Here is a 22,360-nt window from a genome sequence, read left to right as displayed (position 1 = left end):
GTACTTGCTCTTTTCTTCACTCGGTGTGTGCGCCCCAAGGTCATTCTCCACTGAACACAAAAAAAGGATTCAGGCTCTCCTTGCCTACACCTGCCCCCCATCCAAATTCCTCTCCTTTCTGATTCCAAATGAATCAACTCAAACAACTAACCTTTCACCACAAGTCGGTAACTTCTTCGAAAAGCAATGCTTATCATAAATGAGAAGTCCTAACCCCTGGAAAAAAAAACTTCTGGTCTTACCAGAATGGATGCAGAGTGAGATGCATGATATCAAATCTCCATATCATGCTCTCCATTGCAGGCCCATTGCTAAAGTTGTCAGACAGCCCATTTTCCCTCATCAGTTCCCCTCCATGCCTTGAGATCACCTCAAGCCTTTCAAATGGCATTACCTTCCACTTTAACTCCTCAAACACCAGTAGTTTCATCTCTGACTTTAATGGGAACCATTAAATCAAAGGGAACACAGATTCTGTGAACAGGCTGGGATTGCTTGCAGCGATATCGGTGTATCTTGGTGTCAGAGCTGCTGACGCACCTCAGAGAGGCAGGACTAGAAAACAAACTGGGGAGGTGCACTGGGACAGGCAGCTCTGGGTAACAACTGTGGAGTGGGAGGTGCTGGAGTGTCACACTGCAGTCTCACACGTGTGCTTCGTGATGTGCTCCCGAGTATACAATGTCTGCAGGCAGACGTCTCAGTGCTTGCTTGCTAAAGAGCGTCTCTCTGGTCAGAAACTTATGTGAGCTTATGCTCCCTCAGTGGGGCTTCAGGACCAAAACAGCCTGCTGTTCCCTAGAGTTCGGGAGTCTGAGTGGGAGCCAGAGGGGCTCGTTCTTTGCAGAGAGAGTGGGGGGAACTCCGGAGCAGGTTTCCCGAGGCTGCAGAAGGAAAGCAGTGGAGGGGAGAGGAAAATGAGAGTAGGAAGAGGGAAGGAGAGAGAGAGAACACCATTATTATCACAAGAATAATTCTTACTCTTAAACCTTTCCAAGACATAAACCTCATGGATCCCACTGTTACCTGTACTTCTCCCCTCCTAAATTAGCATGCAAAATTACGCAATCGTTCAATGTAGTTATTCAATAAATGGAGTTACCCACCCATCCTGTGGCAGCTAAAACAAAGTTAAAAGCACACAGCTCCTTTGATTTTGTCCTCATTGTGGAATAGGCCAGTTCCTGCTCACGTAGATACCAAGCTACATGCCATCAAGCGTCCATCCACCCGCCTCCCCCACCAGACAGAAAGCCAGCCCCCCAGAGGTGACTGCAAAACTAAGTAGCAGCAGCTCCACATCTTGCAAGCCCTTGATAGCAACAAATTACAGAAATTGTGATATGAAAAGGTGAAAAAGCAAGTGGCTTTTTGTTGTTTGAATTTTCATGCAAGGAATACAGCTTAGTTTGCTGTGGAGCATTGAGCTATATAGCAGTACAATTTTAAAGCAGGTTTTGAACAGAACCTTTGAACAATCCTCTTTTAAACAGGCAGCCTGTAAGTTACTGAAATATCTGGGACAGCAATGGTGACCAGGGGGTTAAACCCCCTCCCACAGTAGAGGAGGATCAGGTTTGTGACCACCTGAGGAGCCTGAACATATGTAAGTCTATGGGACCTGATGAGATGCATCCCAGAGTCCTGAGGGAATTGGCAGATGTGGTGGCCAAGCTACTCTCCATGATACTTAAAAAGTCATTGAAATCAGGAGAAGTCCCTGGTGACTGGAAGAAGGGTAACATTGTGCCCATTTTTAAAAAGGGCAGAAAAGACGACCCTGAGAACTACTAACCTGTCAGCCTCCCCTCTGTGCCTGGGAAGATCATGGAACAGATCCTCCTAGAAGCTATGCTAAACCACATGGAGGACATGTAGGTGATTAATGGCAGCTAGCACGGCCTCACCAGGGGCAAATGCTTTATGACCAATTTAGTGGCTTTCTATGACGGGGTAACTACAGCAGTGGACATGTGTAAACTGATGGATGTGATCTATCTAGATTTCTGTAAAGCCTTTGACATGGTCCCCCACAACATCCTCCTCTCTAAATTGGAGAGATATGGATTTGATGGGTGCACAGTACAATGGATAAGAAAATGTTTGGATGGTCTTATTCAAAGAGTAGTGGTCAATGGCTCGAAGTCCAGATGGAGATCTATGACAAGTGGTGTCCCTCAGGGGTCTGTACTGGGACCAGTGCTGTTTAATACCTTCATCAATGATATTGACAGCAAGATTGAGTGCATCCTCAGCAAGTTCGTAGATGACACCAAGCTGAGTGGTGCAGTTGCCACACGGGAAGGACAGGATGTCATCCAGAGGGACCTGGACAGGGTGGAGAAGTGGGGCTGTGAGAACCTCATGAGGTTCAAAAGGGCCAAGTGCGAAGTCCTGCACCTGGGTCAGGCCAATCCTCAATTTCAGTGCACAATGGGGGATGATGTGATTGAGAGTGTCCCTGCAGAGAAGGACTTGGGGGTGCTGGCTGATGAGAAGCTCAACATGAGCCAACAACTTGTGCTCACAGCCCAGAAGGCCAACCATATCCTGGGCTGCATCAAAAGAAGTGTGGCCAGCAGGTCAAGGAAGGTGATTCTGCCCCTCTATTCCTCTCTTGTGAGACCTCATCTGGAGTATTGTGTCCAGTTCTGGAGTGCTCAATGTAAGAAGGATATGGAGCTGTTGGAATGGGTCCAGAGGAGGGCTACAAAGATGATCAGAGGGCTGGAGCACCTTCCATGCAAGGACAAGCTGACAGAGTTGGGCTTGTTCAGCCTGGAGAAGAGAAGGCTCTGAGGAGAACTTACAGTGATCTTCCAGTACCAGAAAGGAGCCTACAAGAAAGCTAGAGAGGGACCATTCATAAAGGCTTGTGATGATAGGATGAGGGGGAATGGGTATAAACTGGAGAAGGGCAGATTTGGACTAGACGTTAGGAAGAATTTCTTCACCACGAGAGAGGTGAGACACTGGAACAGGTTGCCACGGGAAGTTGTGGATGCCCCATCCCCGGACGTGTTTAGGGCCAGGTTGGATGGGGCTTTGGGTAGCCTGATTTAGTGAGATGTCCCTGCCCATGACGGGGGGTGGAACTAGATGATCTTTAAGGTCCCTTCCAACCCTAACTATGCTATGATTCTATGATTCTCTGATCTCTCCTCCTCAGAGGAAGAAAGTGCTCGTCAGTAGGATATCACAGTCTGTCTTGATTGTAAGCAGACTAAAACCTTTTTCAAGGAAGTAGATGATGAAACTAGTTGACCAATATATCTCCCAGGAATATTTTCTTCTACGTGATCTTTCCAGCACTTTGGACATTTGAGAATTGCCCTCCTGCACTGTGACTAGACGGTGGCCATTGCAGACAGAAAATGAAAAGCAGTGTGATCTACAGAAGCACTTCAGCACAGGGAATTTAGAGTGCTAGAGGTTGATTACCCAGGTTGGAAGCTGTTGGGAAAGGAGATGAGAGCACAGACCTGGGGAACACCTCAGGGGAGCTCTGATCTCTGGGATCGCAGCTATCTTTACTTTGAACGATGACACTACAGGGAATGTTTCCATTTAATAAGGAATTTTCCACCACTTCTAAGGGAAAAATTATGAAATTGCTTTCCCTGGGCCATGGCAGACCAGGGAAATCTATGGAGCTGTGATGAGTACCTGGCCAGAAGGGAAAACTGCAGTCCCTCTGTATCGCTAATTTTTGTGGTTAGGCTCTCAAGTCACTATGGAATACTGTACAGATGTGACAACTGCTGTTCTGCTGCTGGGACATGATGTGATTAGGACATCCAAGTGCTGATCGAAGTAACAAGGAAGTGCTTGTTCCACTGTTACGGACACACCAAACAGAGTTTGTGTTTCCTCATCTAAGTTTTAGAAATTAAAATACCACACTGACTATTATCTCCAGGCTGACAGACAAGGAGGATCATCCTTCTTTCCCACGCTGAATACTTGTCTCTGAAACCCTGGGCTTTTATCACACGTCTCTAATGCAAGTATGAGGACACCTTGATGCTGCCTTATTCATGGTCTAGAAAGACAAAAGCTGCCATCTTCCAACTGTAAGGTCTCATAAGAGACCGTATAGTGATTGTTCAGTACTTCAAGGGGGCCTACAAGAAAGCTGGGAAGGGACTTTCTACAAAGTATTGTAGTGATAGGACTGGGGGGGGCAATGGCTACAAATGGGAGAGGGCAGATTTAGAGTACACATAAGGAGGAAATTATTCACAATGAGAGCGGTGAGGCACTGAAACAGGTTGCCCAGGGAAGTTGTGGCTGATTTTAAGTGTGAAGGCATGGAAGAAGTACAGGAACAGGCACGTGACTCAAGTCAAAGCAGTACAAAACATAGAATTACGGAATGTCCTGAGTTGGAAGGGACCCACAAGGATCATTGAGTCTCCTGTCCCTATATAGGACAACTCCAAAATTCACACCATGTCCCTGAGGGTGTTGTCCAAATGCTTCATCAATATTGTCAGGCTTGGCACCACGACTGCTTCCCTGGAGAGCTGTTCCAGTGTTCCACCACCCTCTGAGTGAAGAACCTTTTCCTAATGCCCAACCTAAATCTCCCTTGGCACATCTTCCTGTCATTTCCTTCAGTCCTATCATTAGTCCCCAGAGAGAAAAGTGCAGTTTTCAAAAAACTAAGAACAGCAACTGGACAAAAGAGCAAAAACGGCCTCTTCCACCAGAGACCTGCAAATAGCAAGTGCTGTTTGACCCAGACAGCCTTTTCATTTAGAGGGCCTAGGAAAGACAGCCCCCTTGCCATCACAGGGGTGAAGCTTGTGCACAAGCACTGCAGGGCAGGGAAGGTTCGTTCCAGGAGTGACTGTGTCCTGCTTCATGCTCCCAGCCAGCGAGCCCACAGCCCAAGCATTTGCAGCCCAGAAGCAGGGTGCAGGGAAGACCAGGGTGCGATGGTGCACTGCGTTAAAGGATCCTCGCTGGAAGACAGTCTCCCTAGCTACAGTTCAGCCCTGCATTTTCCTCGCTGCCACACAGACCCAACTGGGACACATGCAGTGGTCACTTCTAGGATAGAAATCCCAGTCCCAGGCTTGGTGTCTGGCAAATGGATGCCAGAAAGCAGCTATTACAGGACAGTGGCAGGAATGCACATTTCAGGGTTTGCAGCTGGCGTGCAGCAGCTGGCATGCAGCCGCTGGCTAAATGTAGCTCAGTATGGAATTTCTCTCTTGGCTACTTGGAGCTGAATTTCAAGCACGAGCCAGCCTCCCATCTATTTCTGTTTGCCTGTGTTGCTCCTCTGCCCCAACATTCCACCAAGCCTGGGAACTTTTCCCTTGCAGAGTAAGGAACTGGCATTTCAGAAGAAAGTATCTCATTCCCACTCACCGGAAAGCAGAGTTTTGGGGCATGTTAAAACAATATTTAGCCCATCAACCCAGCCATGGTGATTGGAAGCAAGAGCTATACCACACAGTGCAGGCTGCATACTGAATTGAAGCTTAGCAGAAACAGGGAGGGCAGAGCAAGTGCCAAGATGAGCTGTGGCAGGCATGGGGAGGAAGGAGTCAAAATTTTCTCCTCCTGCTCAGACTGAGCACTTGCAGGGGTTGCAGCAACTCCCATCTATCAATGTGCTGTAAAGCCTGGAGCTGTTTCTGCCCCTGTCAGCACCTCCTGGGTTGTCTGTTCTCTCACCTGCCAACATCTTCCTCAGCTCAATCCTGCAGCATCTCCAGGTACAGCTCTACCTCAAAACGAACCAGGTCAAGCCCTGTGGTCTCTCCTCAGGCATTCATGTACCACCCACCAGTCTGGACACCAGTTCTCTGCCTCCCCTGAGGGATGGAGAGAGGATGGGGCAAGAAGAGCTTCCTACGGCCGGGTTACCATCCTTTCCCCCACCACAGTGCAGCTGGTGCCTGGAGTCGAACCTTCACCCTGCTACTTCTCCTTAAGAAAACCACACAGCACAAGCCCACCTCCTGGGATTACTTGGGGCTGCAGGCAAAGAAAAGCGCTGCAGAAGAGCAAACCCACGGCAAGCAACAGTGAGAGGCTGGGGGCTGCCACTCTGCCCAGGCAGTTGCATCACGGGAAGGACTTGCTTCCACAAGTGCGTACTTACGCGGGGGTCCCACACAGGGTGAGGCTTGCTCATGCTAGGAGTGCCCTCACTTCATATACTCCCCTTCGCTCACATAGTCCATAAAAGACCCCGGCAACTCAGCAAAATCTTCCAAGACAAGACTGGTGGAGTCCTCACCCAGCAAGTCACTGTCAGGCCGGGATGCCCGGGGGCGTGGAGCTGGTGGTGGCGGTGGTGGCTGTGGAGGGGGCTCAGAGGCATCAGCCTGGCCAGAGTCAGGCAATGGCTCTTCGCAGTCCTCCGGCTCCTCCTCAGAGGAGGCTGGCCTGAGAACATGGTAGAGGCTGGGCAAGCGGATGTCGAAGCGGAGGCCAAACTTGGCGAAGAGCTTCTCATTGAGGGAGTAGAGCTTCTCCGAGATGTCATAGCCCAGGTGGGATGAGAAGAGCCGGGCAATGTAGCGATCCTTCCTCAGGAGGAGATACAGCTTCTTCCTTGGCCAGGTGATGAAGCTGCAGTCAGTCTCGGCTGTCAGCGTTACCTGTGGGGCAGGGAGGGAGCAGAGTAACCCCCACCGCCAGGGCGAGGGCACCCACCTTGGGGCTCCATGCTTCTCTCCAGCCCCCAGCCTCTTTGATGCCTGCTCTCCTTGGAGATGGAGGGGCTGGAGAGCCAGATCATCCAAGCTGAACTATTGGATAAATACTTACCTCCCTCCGTTTCCTCCCCGTAAGGAGCCGGAGATCAGGTTTTCCTATGCAATAGTGGCATTCTCTCACTTTCAGATGATGCTCACCCAACTGATGTAGCTGAAATGAGCAGGGGAGCAGAAATGTCTTTGTCCCCTCTACAGAAACGTTACAGAGGGGGCATTTCTGCATGCCCAGACAGTCCAAATCACCAGCAGGTAGCTCTGTGATAGGCTGCAGCTGGGTCATACAACTCCTGCTCCAAGAAGGCCCTGGCTGTGGGGAAGGGCTACCTGGAAGGCTTGCCTGGTCACCATGCACCAGAGGGACATCCTGTCTCACCAGCTCTGCTGGACACTGTAGGGACAAATGGCCTTGAGGGACATGTGGCACAGCTCAGTGAAAAAGGCAATAAAAGGGGTTTAATAATAATGATAATAAAAGATAAGGAACACAGGAAGGGTCAAACAGCCTTAGACCAAAGAAGAACATCCGAGTGTAATGGAAACACTGGCATGTGAACAAGTGCCAGAGCCAAAATATCCTGGGGGCTCCCTTTCACTCTCTATCCAGGGGTCTCCTTGGCCAGCCACCATGGCAGAGGGCCACTGGGAAGCTGAACAGGGCTTGGCTGCCTGTGCGTGTCCTTGAGTTTGATATTTAATGCCACTGCCATGCAAGCAGCTGCCTTATGAAAGAAATATAGGAGATAAAACCTGAGAACTTTCCTAGGCTGAGGGAAGCAAGAGGACCGGTCACATGTAAATTGAAATGACCAGAATCTCATTTTCCTAACCAACTTCTGGCACAGCAATTGAAAGCCTTCACTTCTCATGGCAGATTAAGTGAGCTGTAATAAGAAAACCTGCCTCCTAAACAGGACAGCAGGACAGATTTCATTCCTTAATCCCCTCTGACACAAGTGCTCCAGCATCAGCAGAGCCCATAATTCAGCTTTCTGGGGGAAAGTGCCAGCCCTGAAACCCAACTCCTTCAGGCATAGGGAGTCAGTAGTCCTGTGGGCAGAAGACACAGCCAAAGGAAACTGGCTCTCCTTGTAGACTGAGTAGTGCTTCTGCCAGTATTCAGTGGGCTCAGGACTGAAACTGCTCAATACAAGAACCATAGGGAAAATTTGGGCAAGAAAAACTTTCCACGACCTCCTCCAGCAAAGCCCCAGGGTCAAACATGCACTTTTTGAACCAAATGATTGTGATGCCAGGAATAAGCTTAACATACCTCAGAGTTTTATTAACTAATCAGGTAAGAAGGACTAGTGGGTTAAACAGCTGCCACAAGAGGCACATCACCGTGGCTAAGCACGGCCATTGAAAGTAATGTCCTGCCAGGAACATGGACTGGTCAAATCTCACCTGTCGAATGCTGGTCTCACACAGGCTACTACCTCTTCGTGCTCCTCAGTAAGCAGATGTGGGTTTCAGGCATTTCCAGCACATGGCTCCAGCCTTTCTCCACCTAGGATTCTATCTCCCCATCCTGGTACCAGGTACAGCTGGCCCTCCTGACCAGAACAGGAGAGGGGCCAAGACTGTGGTGCTGGCAGGGCTGGTACAGCCTGGCATCAGTTTGCTCCCGATCTGTCCCACACACCACAGATAAAGACACTCAGGATGCCTGGGAACATTCAGTTCCACAGAGGCTAGCTCAGAAAACACTGCAGATGTCTTTGCAGGTTGCATGCCATCCAGACAGCCATTTTCCTGCCTAGGAGCACCGAGCAGCTGCCATTCTCCCTGCTCAACTCTTAGGTAAATACATTCCAGGAGCTAGCAGCGATCTGCTGCTGGAATGCAACTTTATGTAGAGTGTGAGATAGCCCCATGCCTAGCACAGCTGTGCTGGTTTTGCCCTCTGTACCCCATTATCTTGGCCTGACATCCTTATTTCTACTCACAAGCTGTAGCCCTGTGCCACAATCACACACTCGGCTCTCTCCTGCAACTGTTCCTCTTGCAAGACCACAATCACTGGCAATGGCACAGCTTCTGGGAGTGACCACCATGACCCTTTCATGCATGGGCCAAATTCAGGCCTAGGAAAACAGATTTGGAAAGCTGCCCTCGTTTAAACAAGTCTGAATGTGTCTGCCCTCAGAAGAAAGCATCATCATTCCCTTATGACACTCTCAAGGCTCCCAAGGGATTAGCAAAATACTTCCTCATATGCCCTCACTGACATATTCTAGACTGACATCCTGAGAGGGATCAGCCTGTCCTGGGATGTGAGCTAAAGACAGAGAGATGTGGCGTTAAGTAACCTCCTCCAGAAGAAAAGCCAAACAAGTACTGTGGGGTGTTGACAGCAAGAGCAAAATCCCTTCAGTTGCTGCAAATAAGAATTGGTCCGGCCTCTTAGCGAGGGATTCTTCTGCTCAGATAGAACCATATTGGGGTGTGAATCATCCTTTCCGCTTCTGCACCCCAAGCACATCACCATCATCACAGAAACTTCTGTGAGGAACAGGATATTTATGGATTTACATCACCGCTGCATATTGCCATGGGTGCCATCCTGATACTGGAAGGATGCACCCTGCTAGCAGCGTGCAGGGCAAATGCATCAATACAGGGAATGCTGTAATGGAAGAGTGCCAGTAATCCGATACCTCATCTTCCTGCTAAACTGGAAGGAGCACCATGCTCCATTCTCCCTGCTATAAGCCGATACTAAAAGCATGCACTGAGGTCTTCAGAGGAAGGTAGAAAAAAGGTAAACACAGCTGACCATATCATCCTGTGCTGGCTAAACCATGAGGAAGGGGAAGAAAGTATTCCCAGTTATCTGAATGGCATAATGAGCCCACTCTTTCCCCTTCTCAGACATGCAATGAAGCAGCAAGGAGTGAAGCTGGGTTGCTGCGGGGCCATGTGAGGTTACCTGGAAAGTTCCTTCCTCAGAGGGTCGCAGTGACTCCCATTCTGGAGAGTCCAGGAACTGGTATGGAAAGATGTAGTGAAGGAATTGTCCATCCTGACTCACTCGTATCCTGCAGAGAGGATGGGTGAAGCACACAGGCTTAGGCCACAAAATAAACATCTAACAAACCTGATCAGCTCATGCAATGTGCAAGCAGCCAGTCCCGCCAGGGGGAAAAGGATTTCTCATCTCACGTGTCTCACACCCTCTCTGGGACAGCTGCTCCAGTCTGTGGGGCTGTCCCTTCTTCCTCTGTGGGAAATATTTTCTGCCACTTCCCCATATCCCGCTTGCTTTCTGTTTCCTGCTACAAAGCCAACCCCTACAGGTGCAATGTTTGGACCTAAACCAGGACTTCTCAGCCCGCAAAACTGCTGTTGATTTTCAGGTACTTCTAAGCCCAGCCTGTGACTCCCTGCACTTGCATCTTCTTCCTGTCTTCAGGGCTGCCTCAATGCTGGTAAGCTGTTACACCCAGAAGTCCCCAAAATCGCATTGGTCATCATTCCTGACATACGACACTGCAAGCTTATAGTTTGACCTCCCAGGTATCCATTTCCCCTACTTTTGCTACAATTGCCTAGCAATGTCAAGGTTGAATTTGTACCCAGCTCTCCTGTGGGAGCAGAGAGAGCTGCACAGACAGGGCAATCTGGAGCTCAGTTCATAGCTCTGCACCACCAGATTTGGGGCCTCTTGTCTCCCTGTCAATGTGTTCCCCCGTTGGCCAATGCATAAAGGCAATTCTTACTCTCAGGAGTTATAAGGCTCAGTTCACTGTTGGCTTCCAGTCAGCCAGAACTTCTGCCTGGGAGGGTCAGGGATCACAAGGCAGGTTTCCAGACCGGGGCACATTCTGCATTTCCAAGACCCCTTGCCTTGCTATTGTTCAATTTAAGAGCAGGCACCATAATAGCAGCAATGCTTTGCTGGGTCAGCAAGGACCTCACAAGGCAATAGAGTGGGTAGCAGGAAATGCAATTCCAAACCTGTCTCCATGTAGCATCCTATAACATTTAAGATACGGACTTCCCACTGCAAAAGAGAGCAGAACAACTGCTCCTACAGCACGGGCTTACTGTCCATTGCAGCACTTTCATGCTCACAGAGCAGCATCAGAGTGTAGGGCAAGACAGCACAGACTCCTCCTCAGTAATGTTATTTGCAGATCTGGTAAACTTCAGAGCAAGGTGCTCAGCACAGACATTTGGTAAAAGGAAAGACACCTAAAGGAATCACATATACCCAATTTCCTCTCAGTGCCTTGCCATTCAGCACTGGTCAGTGGTCCCAGGATGCTCTCAACACATCCTAGAAAAGCACCAAACTTCAAGAAAAGGAAGGACAGCCCTTCTTTACACACACCCTCACCAGAGGGATGGACCACTGCAGTAAAATACAAGCCCCAGGTGATGCTGCATTTGTCTTATTAAAGGAAAATCCTTGTGGGACAAACCTCCTACAGCTCAGCACTGCTCCCGTTCACAGGTCTCAGTCCTTTCGCACTCTCACTTAACATTAGTGCCAAGTGTGTGGCAGCAGCTGGGAAGCCAATACCTTCACTATTCCTATGCATTTGGAATTTGCAGATCATTAAGAGATATGCTCATAAAAGCATGCCACAAGATCTCAGGTGAATATATGCCAGTACTTAATCAGCAGAGATCACTCAATAATCATATCCCCAGTGTGACTATCTAGAGGTCCCTGGGGTCCTCCTTGGTGCTCCAGAGGAAGGAACATCACGTATGCATGACAGCATGGGGAAAGAAAAAGGCCTGATGAGGCAGCATCCGCATCAGGGGAGTGCTTTCTCTTTAGATAAAATGACCCTCAAAGTGAAAAATTTCAGAGCCTTGAGGGCTGATGTGCTGGGAACAGGAGTGGAACCTACCCCTGAACACCGCTGGCCAGGGGTAGCAGGTGAACCGAGGACTCGGCATACTCAGTTTGCAGCTGTTCACATGACAGAGGTGAGCCTGGAACCCCCAGAGGCCACAGGTCAAGACACACTGCCTTCCTGTCTTGACTAACACGCTCCTAGCCAATCTGCCACCACCAGGAACAAGATCACTTTAAAGTGTCACAGAAGGAGTTAAGGATTCGCCAACAGTATCATAGGCAAAGCTGTGCCGGCTGCTTCACTGCACACAGCTTCATTCTGCAAACCATTCCCCAAAATATTCTAATTTAGGAAAAAAAAGTATCAAAAACAGACACCAAAAGCAAGGTATCACCCTCCCAATAAACAGGTGTGTATCTCTAAGCCCTTTCAGAAAAAGGAAACTACCCTCATTCCAATTTCTATGGAGGATGAAAATACAACAATAAGCCACAGCACTTTTCTGTCAGACTTTGTTAAGAAACAGGAGAGCCTTTACCTGCCAGACAGCAGCAACGAGAGGCGGTCAATGGGTGTCTTCCCCTCCACCGCATAATTCTGGTCTCTGACTAGCAACTGGACTTGCTCTTCACAGCACTTCACAATTTCTTTGTAGACTTCCAGAGGCACCTGCAAGGGCAGGTACATGGTCTTGTAGAGGAGGTCAAACTCTTCTGGGATGGTGTTTCTACGGAGCCGGTAAGCCAGGTGAGCTAACTGAAGCAAGCAGGCAAGGACAAGCAGGATGTTCCAGACGAAGATATCCAGCCCACAGGCGCTCAGCCAGCCCCACAGAGCATAGCAGAAGTAGCCTGGGGCCAGGAGGCCAAAGATATAGAGGGACCCAAAGACGCCACTTCCCCCCATGTAACCCAGGAAGACGATGCAGCTGGCCAGCTGGTAGGCTGCTCCCTCCGTAATCTCCTTCCAAGCATCACACACCGGAGGCTGGAGAAGAGCCTGGTCCCAAGAGAGGCTGCTTGCACTCATCCTTTCCAACTCCCCACCCTCCCCAGCCATCCCGCGCTCAGATTCAATTGTCATACACAAAAGGTGATGCAGAGGTCTGAAATCAGAGCTGCTGGGTAGCTGTTCCTCCTCCTCCTCTTGAGTGCAGGCTGGTCCCACAGCAGTGCGCCTCAGAGTGACATGTTAAAGGGTCACCAAATGTTTCTGCACCGAAAAAATCCCAAAAAGGCTTGTTTCTCCTCTTTCTGGCTCACAAACCAGCAGCTGGCCCCCTCCTTAGCCACACCAGTGAGAAAAGGAGCTGGTAAATGTAAGGCCAAAAGAGCTCAATCAAAGTAAGAGTAGAGGCCATTAGCTGGAAAACTCGTAGACAGAACAGAGATCTCTTTGCGCTGCCTCTCTCGCCTGCCCTCCAGCAAATGGAAATAGCGACCGTGAGAGATCAGCGGAGGGAGCTGGTGTTGAGTGTGGAATGTGTATCACTTGGCAGTGGAAAGCAGAGAGACCCCAAATGGATAACCATGTTTGGAATTGAAATCCAAGGAGCGAAAGCAGCGAGGAGAACAGAGAGCAAGCATGCACACGCTACTTAACATAACTCAGGCGCCCAGATAAACCCAGTGCAGTGTGAGGAGGAAAAAGGAGAAGGGAAAATAACCAGCTTATCGCTGCGAGCTCCAGCCACATGTGGGGCTCTGCACCACTCTGCAGTCCTGCAAAAGAGTGACTTTCACCCAGCACAAAAAAAGGAAAAAGGTCACTCCTCTCTCCTGCTCTCGTTCATAGCAGTGGTAGGGACTTGGCAAAACGAGAGGCTGGTTCTCAAGAAACACTTCCCAGGCGCTGCAGCACGGCCTCCCCTTGCTCCAGGGAGCTCCATTACACGAGGGCATTTTAGATCACAAGGTCAAGCTCTCTGCACAGACAAACAGTTGTAATTGCAAGAGGTAAAGCTAGAATAAATGAGATTTTGGGATCCAACTTCATCCGTCATGAAGGGGAGACTGGAGACTATCCTGCCTAAAACTTTGGGACTATAACACTTGGTAGTGCATTTTGCAGGGAAATCCTAGTTGAAGGAAAATTCTCCCACCTCATAGATAACAGACTCTGTCAGGAAGCATCCTTGGGAAACATCATTTCACATTTTAATTTTTTATAGCTTTTTGGAACTGCCCCAGACATTCATTTAGCACAAAGAGGAAAGCAAACGCTTTCCATTTGGTTAACCCAGGACACAGATACAAGAAGGATCCAACAAGCTCAGTTTTCCATGGTTGACTACAGAAAAGATGCCTAACTGCCATTTCTCCCCTGCTTCGAGTAACAGGTTATCAGTCACACAGGCAGGGTCTGCCCTGCTGCCAGCAAGCAGTTACATTTCAGGCATTGACGCAACCTGCATGGTCAGTCAGCAGTGTGAAGTCAGCCTGCATGGGGCAGTGCAGTAGCGATAGGGTTTCAAGCGTGGTCGTGTTTCATGCAGCTGCCCTGCCTAACATGCCATTCCCTTTGGCACCATTCGCTTAAAGACATACTAATCACCTCTTGTACAAATAGTGCTCTGGAACAACACCATCTACTGGGCGAGGCTGAAGCAACACTTTTATTACAACCTTACAGAATTTATGATGGTCTTGGACTCTACACACATGCAACACGGATTGGTACAACTCCTAAGAGCAGCAAAGGCTGTGCCATCTTGACAGTTTACCACGTAGGAAGAAAACAAAACAAATCAAACTTTGCACAGGGTTTGAGTACAATCCACTCAGAAAGATGCTTTCTGTTACAGATTAAATGAAATGGGGAAACTTCTCTCCACTGGTCCCTTATTTAAGTGAAGAAATAAATCGTATGGACTGAAACAGAACAAGGCTCAGCTGCAATAAGTATGGGGAAATGAAGAACTTATTTTCTCTTGATCTTCTCTGCAAAGAGGGAAGGATGATCTTATAGCAAAAGCACTACACTAAAAATCTCTGGAGCCAAGTTCTGTTTTTCATACCACTGCCATGTACTTTCTAGGTGATCCCAACAACAACTTGTCTACCATTAGGCCCCTGCAAGAAAAGAGAGCCCCTCTTTCCAAGACAGGCCGACATTAGATGTAACAGTGAGTTGGGATATCAAGATTGCGAACACTTATAAGAAAGATACTTTACATAAGATCTGTGAGACAAACTGAACTGCTATGAATAGCAATGTAGAACTACATTAGAGGAAGCAACAATGAAATTTCTCCCGCCTTTCAGTACTACAAAAAATCTTTTGCAGCAACATCAAAGAAAGTGACAAAAAAAACTCAGGAGGTTATTAATTTCACTCCTCAGATAGGCAAATTACCAAGTCAAAATACTCTGGAACACAATGCTAACAACTCATTAGAACAAAGAAGGCGCTTCCTCTGGCATCTCCCAGAACTCAGACAGTGGCATTGCAGTAACCCCAGAGGCATATGCTGGGGCTGCAGTGCAGCTGGGGCCAGTGCCACGAGGATGGCCCGTTGTGACTTCTGTGCAGAACACAGATAGGAAGCTTTAAATCCACAGCACTGACAACACAAAGCTCTCATTAGAAACTATATAGCTTTTCTGCTGGGACTGAATATAACATTGTAGAGAGAATAACAGCCTTTCAAAAGGCAGATCTCTCAGGCATGCTAGTATTTAATCCAGGCCCAGTTTTTCAAAAGGAAGATTTGCAAAATGGTTGAACCACCAAGGCTCAAATCTTCCTTTCTCCCTTGAGAGTACCATGACCATGCAGACTGTCTTCACAGCATCTTCAATTTTCCACCCACCAAGAGTTCACAAAGCTTTACTAATTTTCCAAAGAGAAATGTTATTTTCATGCTTTACCTTGAATTAGAATACACACCTTCCATTCATGGATGCTGGGGTTCACCCGAGATGTGTGCTCAGAAGTCGATACTGATTCAAGGGGAAAGCCACGCAAGTATTAAAAGGGAGATGCCAAGGCCCAAAACACTTTGGAATAAGGAGAGCAAGTGCATAGAAAAGACCTGAGCAGCATTAAGACTCTTTCCTGGGAGAAGGCACATAGGCACTACAACAAAATGAGTCTGTGAAGAAGAAAAATAGACATGTCAAGCTTTCCAGCACTGAAACTGGCAGTGTGTAAATAGGTACTCCATCAATTTCCCCACTTAATTAATTCAATCAGTAGCACTTAATATTTAGCCCCATGTGATGGTGCAACCCAGGTGCAGCCTGCACTATGTTTGGTAAATAAATCCCCTGTCCTTGAGAGCAGCACCACACTGAGAGATTATCAGTCCCAAATCTTACAGCAGCTAAACAACTGGCTATTTTGCCTATCCTTAGAAAGTCTTACAGGTTCACTACTGATCCCATAAGCTGACAACTAGATCAGTCACCTGCATTTAGGACATAAAGACTTTGGTCAGAGAGGACATAATCAGACATCTCCTTTTTGATTTATTATATAGTGCATGGCTGGCATTAGTCTGCAACTGTTAGGTATACACTAATAAACCGTGTAGCTCCAAAATACCTGCCTAGTGTTTCAAGTCACATTCACAGAATAAATTAGGTTGTAAAAGACCTTTAAGATCATTAAGTCCAACTGTAAACCTAGCACTGCCAAGCCCACCGCTAAACCATGTCCCTAAGTGCATCTGCATCTCCTTCAAGCACCTCCAGGGATGGAGGCTCAACCACCTCCCTGAGCAGCCCATTCCAGTGCCTGGTAATTCTTTTGGTGAAGTAATATTTTCTAATATCTAGTTTAAAACTCTGCTGGCACAACCTGAGGACATTTCCTCTCGTCCTATCACCTGTCACTTGGAAGAAGAGACCAGCACCCACCTTGCTACAACCTCCTTTCAGGCAGTTTTAGAGAGCAATAAGGTCTCCCCTCAGCCTCCTCTTCTCCAGCCTAAACAACCCCCGTTCTCTCAGCTGCTCTTCCTAAGACTCCATATCCTTCACCAGCTTTGTCGCCTTCCTCTGCACATGTTCCTGCAGCTCAATGTCTTTATTTTAGTGGAGGGGGGCAAAACCAAACACAGGATTCAAGCTGCAACCAGCACCAAGTACCAGTGGATGATCACTTCCCTGGTCCTGCTGACCATGCTGTTCCTGATACAGAAATTCTATTTACAACTGTTGTGAAAGGTGCAAAGCCTCCTCTAGCTCATTGTGAATCACGAAGGAACAAAGATGGTACATACTGTATTTAGTTGTACTCCTATAGAGTTCAGTCAGGTTTCCTGCTGCTGCCACGTTTCATACCCTTCCTCACAGGCGCGCTGAACACGAAGTAACATAGGGCCAACAGCTCCCATTCCCCGAATCAAGCCCTGAATCCACTCCATAGGAATCCTGTAGTAACAAATGAAGCCACTCAGCAAGACATGTGATTTGAACAAGGTCTTTCTGTCATTGCTTTAATTATGGAGTTGTCTGGCATCCTTTCTGTACCTGTTGCACACAGGTACCGCAGCATCCTACTCCTCATCTTCCCTCCAAAAACTTTCTAAAGTATCTAGCATGCTTATAGCTTCATGTAGGCCTAGATGCTCCCTTTTTAAGTTTAGAGTATTTGTGTAAAATCATACAAGGATCTATTTTTAACTTTTCTTGGCCTCATTTAAATAGCACTCCACTCTCACATGACCACCACCAACCCCTGCCCTGCGCTTTACTCTGTGGCCCCATTTCCACAGTTTACCCAGGCTGGACATGCTACCACAAGGCTGCTCATCTGCCTTTTAATGCTCTCTTCCGTTTAAGCTCTGACACACGTTGATTCAACGAATTACTTTCTTCAAGTTTTTACCTCCAGACAGTAAATGCCAGGAGTACCAGGTCCTGCTCTCCCGCCAGCTACAGCACCACAGGCAGCTTTGAACGCTTTTTTCCCCCAGAGTTACAACTGCTTCCCTTCCCTTAGGCTGGAAGCTAACATGGGCACAACTCTTAACCTCAGGACAGGAGAGAGGATGAGCAGTGCAGAGCCAAGTCTAACAGCCTGGTTTGTCCCCTGCAAGCATTTGAGAGTCCGTTTACATTTCCTTAGACTCCAGGACCTTGAAGAAAACATAACCAGATGCGGAGTCTGAACTCCCCTCACACAGCTTGTGGGTCTCACCAGACCAAGTGACCCATACAAACATTCCCAGCCTATTTATCGCTAGCTCAGAATACGTGGGCTCAGCAGGCAGAGAAATAATGACTGCACCCATCCCTCCAACAGCTTTAAAGCCAGGAGAATAAAGAAAGTACAGAGCTCCTATCTTCATTTTTGAAAAAAAAAACCAACAAACCTCAGCAAGAGGAAAGGAAGTGATTGATGAAGCAAAGTTAACTCACCAATTGCATGGCAACACAGTATGAAACGAGGGAAGTCCTACATGTAACAAACTACCAATGGCACTTTGTTTGCTCTGGAGTCTAAGGGATCAAAGGCCACAACCACCTTCCCACTGTCATGTCACACAAGTGAGGAAAAAAAACAGAAAATAAAAGGCCATGAACACCTAGCATAAGAACACAACAAAACCTGGACATAAAAACAAGAAAAAATCTTTTATTTAAAGCAAGCGACATGTACATACAACTGCAATCTTCTGCTCCCTTCCCCTTGAAAAACTCCTGGCTCAGGAATTCGAGTTTGGCATGGGAAGTACTTGATTATAAAGATCAAAGCTTGAACCCTAGAATAAAGCTATTTTAAAAAAGTTGGGAGAATTTTAACGGGGGAAAGCAAAATCCAGTTTTGACTCTAAAGAAAGTTCATTTCATAAGGCTGTGCTCATCTTTGTATAAATACAGTTACATCTACTGCCACAAATGGCACTGCAAGCTTCAGCATGACTTTGCTGAAAGCAGTAACAGGGCAGCGTTACCAGCATGATTTCTCAACTTGCATCAGTGGGAAAACCCACGGAAGGCCCATCTGTTCAACCACACCACCAGAGTAATGAATGTTCTCAATCTCTCCACTCCAACAGCACATTGCTTTCAATAAGGAGGGCACAGTCATTTCTTTACATAAAAAAACACAAAACAGAAGCCAGGAACAGGGGTCATTTTCAAACCTTTTATTAAGAGGAAAAATATATTCTCTATAGCAACGATCAAAAGCTAACAGCGGAAAAACCACAGATGTGATGTACAGTCTATCATTAAAGACTCTTTATAAATAGATTCTTTGTTTGTATTTGTTCTTTGAAGTAAATTGCAGAAATAATTTATTTTGCAGCTTTCCAGAACACAGTCACGCAACAGACATCACCTAGAAGAGAAAGGAAGGACAGTTTCACAAAACATGGATTTCCACTGGACATTGAGGGACAGTTCATCAATCAATAAAAAAACCCCACAGAGCCCTAGCATTAGAAATCAAAGTTGAAGTTCAAATCTATCAGAAGACAACAGAAGCAGAGCCATCCTCTGCTGCTGAAGAGCTACTCAGAAAGTAGCTACTCTGCACGCTGCCAGAAGGTACTACAAGACGGCTTCACCACCCTCCTGAGGACAGCAGCATTTACTCTAGTGTCAGTGAGGATTACTTTGCCCTCCCTAGACACTTGCCACCACAAACAGTACTCTGCTCCTTCCAGTGGCACCAGCTGGGATGCCAGGGCACTTCAGAGACAGAGGTCCTGACGGCTAAACTCACCACATTCAGAGTCCTGCTCATCTCACTCATATCTTGAAGCCCAGAGCTCTCATACACTCTTTGTGAGCTTCAATTAGGTGCCCACAATTTTCTTCTCCCTTCTCAATGATGCTGCAAAACAAAAAGATTTCCAAGGTTCAACAACAAAATGCTTGCTTGCTCTTAGTCAAAACCACAGAACTGACAAGCTGTTGGGAACAACCGAAAATCCCTATTACGCTCCAGAGATGTTTTTTCTATCCTGTCCAGAGTAGCCCTGTTCTGGAAAGCAGAATTTTATCCCAAAAAGATGACCAAGCCTGCAGCTACGCACGTAAAACTTTGATGAAACATGTAACAGAATTTCCTATTACTACATGAGTATCTATTCTGGGCAAGCCTAGACAAGGATTTGTTATGCAACACAAGGCAGCTGAATAACTTCATCAAGTACGCTGATCCCGTCAGCAATTAGTTTAAAATCATTTAGTATGGAAACACGATTTCTCCAGCAAGAGACAATTCAGAATAGGCTGACCAGTAAATGGCGCTTCAGTCAGTATTTAGGAAACCTGAAGTAAGAAAAAAAATGTCTCGATACTCTTAAAAAATTACTTCCCACAAACATTAACTTTGATGTTACTCATCCTTCCAAGCGTAATACATATTCAAATAGTAGTAAGAGCCTACCATCATTGGTACATCGTAAACACTGCAAAAGCAGTTCAAACTTGCTCTTTTCTGCTTGGCAGACCATTTTCTGTCCCCAGAGGTGGGGATTCCACTGCTCTGCAGAGCGCGGGTCACAGCTCTGATCAACCCTCACCTCCCAATTATGCTAATCTTGCTGCCAAAGGACAAAACTACCAAATTGTACACAACCAAAATATCTTATTAATCATTTTATTGCAAGAAGAATGGACAGGTCTACTGGCCACCCAAGGCAACTGCATCTCACCCAGGACTTGGATCCTACCCCCATTTTCTTAGGAGGTCCTGGATTCACCTTCACTCTATCTTGTAACGAGACATGCACCCCCAATACTATGTCATCTATTGAAAAATAGCTGTAACACCTGTCAGGTAAAAAAAAAAACAATTTAGTTGCCAGATTAAGGCTTTTTAAGCTTTAAGGATTATAGAGAAAGGAACTCTATTGTGAGGGTGCATTTCATGCTACTTGATAGGTCCTATAATCGTGACAAAGCCAATAATTATGAATTCAGCTATATACATCACTGTCCAATTTTGTACCTCTGTGAGAAACATCTTCCTGTGAAACCTATGAAACGAAGTATATTATTTAAAAGAGAACAGTGTTTAAAATCAATTAAGCAATAAAAAAATTACTGCCTGCTGGTACCTGCTGTTGCAGACAGCCAACAGTAGTAAAGACTTGCAAGCAGCATAAAAACTAATCTCTGAAACCTCAGAGCTATGATAAATCAATCTCTTCATTTATAGCACCCTCACAGTACTTAAAAGGGTCTAGAGGAAGGATGGGGAGGGGCACTTCGTCATGGACTATAGGGATAGGGTGACGGGGAACATTTTCAAGCTGAAAGAGGGAAAACGGAGATTAAATATAGGGAACATTTTTTTTTTTTCCTGGGTGGGTGGTGAGGCGCTGGCACAGGTTGCCCAGGGAAGTCGTGGCTGGAGGTGTTCAAGGAGAGGGTGGATGAGGCTTTGAGCAGCAACATCCCGCGGGAGGCATCTCTGCCATTGGCAGGAGGGTTGGAACTGGATGATCTTTAAAGCCCCTTCCAGACAAAACCATTCTATGATTTCTAACGTATCCTTTCAAGTTATTTTCTCCTCCTCCTCCTGCTGTACACTCTCCGTCCTCCCTCTCCCACCCCTCCCGGATGCTCCAGCACTCTCTGGGCAGGAGAGTCTCCCAGACCACTCTGGCAGGGGCAGCACCGAGAGGGCCGGGCCGGGGGACGAGGCCCAGCGGAGCCCGCGCTCACCACGCGTCCCGCGCTTTCTTGGTCTCGGGGCAGGCGCAGCAGGGCTTCAGCGGCTTCTTCTCCCCTTCCCGCGCCTCCCCCGCCACCTTGGCGTCACAGCTGGCGGCGGCGGCCGTCGACATGGCTGCGGCTCCGCCTCAACCTCGGCCTGCGCGGGGACGCGGGAGGCGGCCACCCGGAAGCAGAGGGAGCTACTTCCTGTTAGGGCGCCCCGCGGCATGCCGGGAGATGTAGTTCACAACCCTGACACACCCCATAGCCTGCGCGTGCGCCCCGCGGCATGCCGGGAGATGTAGTTCAGAAGCCTTCCTTTTGCCTACACGTCCTCCCCCTCCAAGCCTCGTCCTACTCCTGTGTCTGCGTCCCAGCATAAGATGGATGCAGAACTCTTGGAACGGGTCCAGAGGAGGGCCACGAAGATGATCAGAGGGCTGGAGCACCTCCCATACGAGTGTAGGCTGAGAGAGTTGGGTTTGTTCAGCCTGGAGAAGGGAAGGCTCCTGGCAAACCTTAGATCAACCTTCCAATACCGGCTTGTGCTGCCTGAATGAATAAATTAGAGGAGAGGATCCTTTTTTGTCCGCTCAGTCTCATAAAGAGAGGCAAGAAGTAGAACCTAGCTCTTTTCTAGAAGTCCAAAGCTCCGTGTTTCGTTAGGTAGATGAGGCTCTCCTGTTTTCACCATGGAGGCACCTCTGTGTCACCCCGACAACGTGACTCCTTGAAATGCAGGCACCTGAGGAGATCGTCTATGCATTGCCATCCTGCCTCTGAAATAGTGTCATGTAACTGCAGGAAGAGGTTATTTGTTATAAATCACTAACCTATTATATATTTTAATATTATCTATAGTTTTTGTGATTTTAGAACTAAAATATAGGATTCGCTTGAATAATAACCTTTAGCTAGCCTGTGCCCAGATACTTACGCAGACATAAGGAATTTTAACAACGCTGAAGTTAGAAAGAGTGGGGAAAATGTGACTTTATCTAATTAAGCCAGATAACAGGGACTAGTGCAATGATAAGAAAAAGAAGAACCAGCTAGGACCAGATGCAACCTTGAAGAGGTGCCTAAGGAGTCTAAGAGCATGTGCAAGAAGGCAAGTTGAAAAGTTCAGCTGTGAGGAAGATCTACAGCCTTCATCCAGAGACCCCTGAAGAAGACCCCCAAAGTGCAGAGC

At 47.5% G+C, this 22,360-nt stretch overlaps 2 protein-coding genes across 3 annotated transcripts; both read right to left on the bottom strand.

Annotated features, from left to right (window-relative positions):
- Positions 1-420: 420 nt before the first annotated feature.
- Positions 421-12,961, bottom strand: POPDC2 (popeye domain cAMP effector 2). Of its 2 annotated transcripts, none has more exons than XM_069867137.1 (4): positions 12,087-12,961; positions 9,667-9,775; positions 6,119-6,620; positions 421-884 (listed from the first exon to the last, which is right to left on the bottom strand). In XM_069867137.1, exons 1-3 carry the CDS (start codon positions 12,629-12,631, stop codon positions 6,165-6,167), a joined length of 1,110 nt encoding a protein of 369 aa, XP_069723238.1. In that variant the 5' UTR covers positions 12,632-12,961; the 3' UTR covers positions 421-884; positions 6,119-6,164. The 2 variants fall into 2 exon arrangements, with proteins under 2 accessions (XP_069723238.1, XP_069723248.1); XM_069867147.1 differs by having other exon boundaries at positions 432-884; positions 6,257-6,620; positions 12,087-12,585.
- A 5,668-nt stretch (positions 12,962-18,629) lies between these two features.
- COX17 (cytochrome c oxidase copper chaperone COX17) lies at positions 18,630-21,363 on the bottom strand. The gene is made up of 3 exons (XM_069867268.1): positions 21,178-21,363; positions 19,226-19,336; positions 18,630-18,838 (listed from the first exon to the last, which is right to left on the bottom strand). Exons 1-2 carry the CDS (start codon positions 21,297-21,299, stop codon positions 19,252-19,254), a joined length of 207 nt encoding a protein of 68 aa, XP_069723369.1. The 5' UTR covers positions 21,300-21,363; the 3' UTR covers positions 18,630-18,838; positions 19,226-19,251.
- Between the last annotated feature and the right edge of the window lie 997 nt (positions 21,364-22,360).

Source organism: Phaenicophaeus curvirostris, chromosome 1, assembly GCF_032191515.1.
Source record: "Phaenicophaeus curvirostris isolate KB17595 chromosome 1, BPBGC_Pcur_1.0, whole genome shotgun sequence".
NCBI lineage: Eukaryota > Metazoa > Chordata > Aves > Cuculiformes > Cuculidae > Phaenicophaeus > Phaenicophaeus curvirostris.
Note: the sequence above shows the minus strand (reverse complement) of the source record. Positions and strands in the feature narration are given on the sequence as shown.